The 6,984-nt window shown below is 48.4% G+C and overlaps 1 protein-coding gene across 1 annotated transcript in view; it reads right to left on the bottom strand.

Moving 5' to 3' along the window:
* Positions 1–6,984, bottom strand: part of FAM189A2 (family with sequence similarity 189 member A2) — a 90,808-nt gene that overhangs the window by 36,873 nt on the left and 46,951 nt on the right. Inside the window, exon 3 of the mRNA XM_030885131.2 lies at positions 2,313–2,423. Within this exon, the coding sequence (XP_030740991.1) occupies positions 2,313–2,423 (111 nt within the window). The remainder of the gene's footprint in view (positions 1–2,312; positions 2,424–6,984) is intronic.

The raw sequence follows: 6,984 nt of genomic DNA, 5'->3' as shown, positions 1-6,984 counted from the left end.
TCCTCTCAGAGGCCACTGCTTTGATTGGACCTTTTTCTGATGGCACCCGGACCATACGACCATACGACATATGTACTCTGTGCCATCGAGTCAATGTTGGCTCCCGGCCACCCTAGAGGACAGGGTCACCTGCCCCTGGGAGTCTCTGAGATGGTGACTGTTTACGAGAAGAAAGGCCATCTTTCTCCGGAGAAGTGCAACTGGTGACCTTGAAGTTAGCAGCCCACCTTGTAACCAAGACAGCCCCAGGGTCCTTCTTACAAGACGACGGCAACGTTAGGCTCTTACAGAAGGAACTTGTGGAAATCTAGTAGCGATACGTTTTCACTTCCTCGTCTAGAGTCTGTCTTTTCCACCCAGCCTGCGTCTTTGTGTCTCATCTCATTTTCTGTGTAATTGAACACCCAATCTCCATCCTATTCCCCCCAACCCGCAACCCCGGGGATTATGTGTAAAAGATGGGCCCTGGTGGGGCTGTGGGGGAAGTATTGGGCTGCTCATGGAAAGGTCAGCTGTTCTCAGCCACCCCGATGCTCTGCGGGGCAAACACGCAGCCCTCCGCTTCTATAAAGATCGACGGCCGCGGAATCCCAGTTCTACTCTGTCCTCTGGGGCTGGTACATGTGGGTACCCCAACCGCAGAGGGTGGGTGGTAGTGTTTGGGAGTGTCAGGGAACATGATCGGAGCTCTCCCAACCCCCGGAATAGATCAACAAATGCTATTCCGCAGGAAATTTCAGCATGCAACACAAGACAAAAGTCTGAATATCTGAAGGCCCCAATAAAGTGTGTAAGAGAGGTGCTGATAGGATATTCTAAACGATTATTTTTGGTGGGGAGGGAGGTAGGAGCCAGTCTCTGAATGGGTCTTGCCAAGACGGGCAGCATTTGGATGAGCAGGCAGTGTGAGGCCGAGGATTCTTGGATGGAGAAAGACAACAGTGATAGCAGTAAGAAGGGATCAGGAGTCTGAGCCGTGACAAGAGGGGGGACTCAGCTCCAAGACGGAGCACGGAAGCTGCCACAGTGGGCCTTAGAACCCGGACAAGGCGATGAGCCCTGTGGTTCTGGGCAAATTAAGGTGATTAAGTAATGGAATGGCAATTTTTTTAAAATTCAGAATTGTTAATAAAGATCATCCAGGTTTCAGTACACGCCTGGGGAGTTTTCTGTGTGGGAAAATCAAGAGTTCTGCTCCAGGGCCTTTGTTGGTGATGATGTTGTTAGGGCCCTGAAGTCGGTTCTGGCTCACGTACGACAGAACAAGACACTGTCTGGTCCGGCACCAGCCTCCCTCACAAGAGTTGTCACGTTTGGACTCATTGTTGCAGCCGCTGTGTCAATCCATCTCGATGAGGGTCTTCTTTATCACAGACCCGCTACCTTACCCAACATGATGCCCTTTGGGATTGGTCCCTCCTGCTAACATGTCCAAAGTACGTAAAATAAAGTCTCACCACCCTGGCTTCTTTATTTCCTGTCTTTTCAATGACCTGTTGCTTTCTTTGCGTACGATCTCGTTGGTATCCCACAACGTATTGGGTCTTTGGTCATTAGCGGTCAAGGTGACAAGTCTGCCAAGTTCTCGAAACTCGGGTGGGATATGCTCAAGGCTGTGCTTTGGCTCTCCTAGACTTGTGTTAAGGGCTTATCAGAGGATCTTGCTTTGTTTTGTCATGTGCATTAGGGTTCTTTGCTCACTGCCTGCCAGCATCTATTAAGATCAGGTTGCCATAGAACTAAGTTCCCTATCGGTGAGCTCGACTACAACTTCCAAAAGAAGTTTTCCTTTAGCTTTGTGCAACCACAGAGAGTCGTGTGTCACGGAGACATCCAAGTTCAGAGAAGGTATAGATCCACCCCCTCTGAGCCGCAAGCCTGAAATCAGAAATAGTCTGAAACCCAAGTCTCGATGGCAGCCTGTTCCCCTCGGCTCCTGTGGGTAGTGCAGACTCCGAGTGATACTTGCTTCATATTTCTCATCGAACATCTGAAAACCAGAACGCTGCAGCCCGCAAAGTCCTCAGAGGCTCCAGAGATCGGCTGCTGGTTGTGGTTGGAGAAGATCCGTTCACAAACTAATGATGCAGGGTGTTCATATACGTTTTGGGTCCATGCGAACTAAATCCTCTTTAGGACAGAAATCATGGACACCCTGAATGAAATAATTAGCAGGCAATTCTTTGTTTCATTTTTCCCTTTCCCTTAAACAAACTTAGACAGGACCATTGGCAGCCCCCCACCCCCACTGGCACCCCAAGAAAGCCTGACGGGCCAGCATAAACTCACAGTGGTGTTACAGAACTGCTTACCAGATCACACCTGGGCACGCTGGCCACAAACTGGGCCCCTTGGCAGCCAAGGATAAATCCGGCGAGGTTGAGGAGGACACAGACCACAGAGAGCAACACAAAGAGGTTGACCTGAAACGGCAGGGGGAGAACGCATAGTTAGAAAAAGATGGCAGTGAATTTCAGAGGCGATTTTGACTCGGGGGGCAGAGGACAAGAGAATCTCATCATCCCTTCCTAGAGGAAATCTCTTTTGTTTTGAAACCAGAGGTATGTGTTGGAACACACAACCTTTCCCGACCCCCAGCGCAGGCATTTCAGACTATTTTAAGTGCCGAGGAAAGCCGTGGACTCTCAAGTCTTCTCAAGAATTTCAAGTCCCTGTTTACCCCTCTTGGCAACCAGACGTTTCTCCCCTGCCTCTTTCCCCAGTGCCGCACTGAAGTCTGGCTACTTCCTCCTGGGGTCATTCTTTTGCTGAGCTCTGGTCAGTCGACGGTCCATAGATAAAGTGGGTCACCCTCGGAGCTTAGAGGAGCCCGGGGAACTCAAGCAGTTCGGAGCCATCAGTAGCCAGGGGGCAGTAGACTTGGCTAACACAATGCAAAAGGAGCAAGTCGCCACCAAGATTCACCCAGGACCTCAAGCAGCGAATGAGCTGGAACCAGCCTGAAAGTAAAGCTTGGCAGCTTGTTGGCGTAGTGGTTAAGCGTTGGGTTGCAATCCACAAGGCCGGTAGTTGGAAACCACTGGCCACTCGGTGGGAGAAGAAGAGGGCTTTCTATTCCTGTGAACAGTTACAGTCTTGGAAACTCAGAGGGGAAGTTGCATCCTGCTCTAGTGGGCGGATATAAGTCAGCATCGACCCGATGGCAGTGAGAGGAGATTATACTGACTACATCCCGTGGGATGGGTTATGCTAGTTACCACCAACTCAGCTCCCATGCACGGCAGCCCCACGCCCAATAAGGCCAGTCCTCTGCCATCCTCATCAGCGTTGGGAAACGCTAGTCTATTGCAGCCTTTGTCTATTTTGAGTGCCTTCCAACCTACCTACTGCCATGGAGTTGATTCTGCCTCTTACTGACTCTACACAGCACGGTAGGATTTCCTCTGTGGGTTTCCGAAGCTGGAAATCTTTACCAAGGCAGAAAGTCTCATCTTTCTCCCAGGGAGTAACTGGTAGAGTTGAACTGTTGACCTTTGGGTTACCAACTCAGCACACAACCCACATATCACCAGGGTTCCTTGCCTTGCACCATGGAAGGGTCATCTGCCAGCACTAGACTAGACAATGTTCTATTGTGACCCATTGGGTTTTCATTAGCTAATTTTCAAAAATTGTTGGTCAGTCCTTTCTTCCTCACCTGCACTCATCTTCAATCTCTGCTAACACCTGCTCACATAAATACAAGCCATAGTGGGCCTTATTCTCGTTGGGGTTCACTGAGATCAAATGTACCCCACAGAAAGCATGGGCGGGAAGAGCTAGTGATATATTTTTTAAAGGGATGCTTGGAATGTTCAATTGTCTTTAAGTCCACTGTAGTTGACGCACCCCAAATTTAGGTACTTTCTTAAGAACTTAAATCCATAGCATTAGACACATTTTCAGGTATTTGAATTGGTTAAAAATCAAGTCAACTGGGAAATAACTATCAACAGAGAGTCCCTGAGCATATAACACAAGTGCATGAGAAATATTTTCTCATTAGTGTCCTATCACTAGGCGCTGGGGGTGAAAAAGATACTCAAAGTAATGAAAGTAGCCCTGGCGGTGCCATGGTCCAGAGCTCAACTGCAAGGTCAATGTTCCTCACCTAAAGATCCACGGCTCTAGGCCACCAGCCGCACCATGGGAGAAGGGTGCGGTGGTCAGCTCCCACTATGATTGTAAACACTATGGGGTAGTGCTACTCAATCCTTTATGAGTTGGCATGGGCTCAGTGGCATTGGGTTTTAAAGTCACAAAGCCCATTTGTCAAGTTAATTTCCTGGTTCCTTTCTGCAGGTCCTGGCTGGCTGTGTACCTAAATAAAAGCTGTAGCTCCTCCCAAGGTGGGTCGTGTGCATGTGGCTGACCCCCAGATACTTCCCCTTCTGGCTCAGGCTCAGGCTCGGTGGGGGACACAACTCTATTGTTTCCCCTCAATAACTTTGTGACCCATCCCTGCACGAGGTTCCCAACAAATGCTCCTAATGTTATCAGGCCATCTATTTCCTGCTGTGCAAATGGGAAAGACCTTTAACTGCTAACCAAAAGGTGGTAAGTTTAAGTCTCCCCAGAGGCACCTCAGAAGAAAGGCCTGGTAAGCTGGTGTTTCTGGTTAGGACATTCATTGACTTCTCCACAAAACGTATTTAGCCAAACCCAGGACTGTTTGTGCTCACTTTGAATGACTGATCACCTCCCTGCCCAGGGACAAGAACACCATGGACTATAGTTGCAGGAGGATATGGAAGCTGGCCACCATTGGGATTCCCCCTTGGGAAACGGAAGAGCTAACAGCATACAGAGACATGTTTTCTAGAACTTCTAGGACCTGTACCCTGACAGGTGAGCTGCACCTACCAGGAGCAAGTCCTCTCTCGGGACGGGCAGCATGAGGGAAAAACTCTACGTTTTGAATCATGTTTTGTCACTAACTTGAATCATGAGTGTTTTGTGTGGATGTTAATGGGTAGCCTTGTGCACAAGGTTGTTGTGTTTATTCCAGGGAGGGTGCAGAATTAACCAGAACTCTGATCTCTTGCCATTGTGCCCCCGCCAGTTTGCTCCTGATTGCAGTGAAGAGACTCCACAGGAGAATGGCTGGTCGATGGGGAAGCAGAGGTCCCTTCCATGTGCCTGTTCGGAGTCCCTCCTAATGCCTGTCACACAAACCATTAAATAATTATGGTGATCGCAGCCTGGCGTTGTTGAGCATCTTTTTGACGTAATATTTCAGTCTGTAAATAGGTTGACCTTTCCCTCCTGCCTGGGGACTTTGCTCCTTCACTTCCTAACTGTGTCAAGCCCAAGAGACACCTTAATTCAGCAGTGGACGTGTAAATAAATCAATCGCCCCAGTGGTGGTGGGCAGACCAGAGATGTTAAATGGCTATGCCTTTTAATGGTAGGTGAAACAGAAGCATTTACCTCTACTAGTTCTACAAAACCCTCTGAAATAAGAGCAAAGAAAATGTTCAGATGCAGAAATCCCTAAGGATGAGGAAGGAAGAGGAAGAGCAAAAAGACTTGGGAAGCCAGAAGGCAGCAAGACAGTGGTGTGGAGGGGAGCCGAAGCCCAGGAGGAGGCACCCCTGAGGACCCTCCGGGGGTCCAGCAACGAGAGGCTCCAGATACCAACCCAACCCACTGCCCTCAAAGCATTTGGAGGCTAAACCTGGAAGAATAGACGGGGAGTCTACTCAGAAGCCATTAGAAAACAGTGCCAGCCCAGTGGGAAACCATGGACAATCTCGAATAAAATCAGTGGATTCCAAACGGTTTTAAATTTTACATGCAAGTGTTTTGGTTTTTCTTTTTTAATGCTTTCCTCGTGTACCTTTTCCTAAGGAAGTTACTAGAGTATGCGCAACACCAAAATGAGAATAAAAACTAAGAAGAAAATAAGCCGTAGAATCCAGGGAACAGAGAATTCAACTCAAGAGAATTCCCAAAATAGCGGTGGAAAGAAATGCCCAGATGTAGAGCCTGCTTACGGACTTTCTAGCAAAATACTACAGTGGCACACAAAATAAAAGCCATTACCCATAAGATCAGTGCCCTACTTATGATATCACATATCGGCAGCCCCGGTGGTAGCGTAGTGGATTACACATTGAGCTGCGAACCAAAAGGTCAGCAGTTTGAATCCACCAGCTGCTCCGCAAGAAAAAGATGAGGGGGCAGCCAATCCAGACTGCAGCAAGTCAAAAGGCCCCAGAAGACTGGCTTCCAAGAAGGTCAAATGAGTAGAATGCCCACTGCACTTTAGCGTACCCCAAAAAGACATTCGATGAAAGGAGAGTGGAAAGTTGAATTAATGATACAAAACAAATGGGGCGGAAAAGACCATTGTTCGCTTGAGGAATAAAATGTTTGACGGGACAGAAAAAAAATCATGAGAAGTTAAATAAATAAAGTAAGCTTTTTGGATGAGTAATTTGTCTTGGTTAAACACAATTAGCTCTACTAGCTCTAGCGGATCACCTGCTGGGCTGCTAACCGCAAGGTGAGTCGTCTGAAGGACTGACTACTCCATGGAAGGAAGACGAAGTGTTTTAGTCCCCTAAAGAGTGATGGTCTTGGAAGCCCACAGGACCAGGGCTACCCTGTCCTTTGGGCTTTCGATGAGTCAGAATGGGCTTTGATGGCAGTGAGTTTGGGCTTCTTGAGCCTGTCAAACCGGCTCGACTGATAAAGAAAACGTTTGAATGCAGAAATGATTGCTCTGACCCCAAATCACGACAGAACTCTACCTAGAGAAGGAATGCAGCAGGAGAGCATGGGAAGGGAGGTACAGTGAACCCTCGCCACTTCGCGCTTCGACTTCCGCGGCTTCACTCTATCGCGGTTTTTGCGTCACAGCACCTGCTGCCTGCACCCGCTCCTTCAGAGGAAAAAGACGGCGACCCACCTGTAGAGTACATCCCTTAAGTCATTTCATAGGCTATTGATTACAGTATTCGTAAGAACTATGTATAATAA

This window comes from Echinops telfairi, unplaced genomic scaffold (genome assembly GCF_000313985.2).
Source record: "Echinops telfairi isolate 266 unplaced genomic scaffold, ASM31398v2 ScPeMD7_22;HRSCAF=79, whole genome shotgun sequence".
NCBI lineage: Eukaryota > Metazoa > Chordata > Mammalia > Afrosoricida > Tenrecidae > Echinops > Echinops telfairi.
Note: the sequence above shows the minus strand (reverse complement) of the source record. Positions and strands in the feature narration are given on the sequence as shown.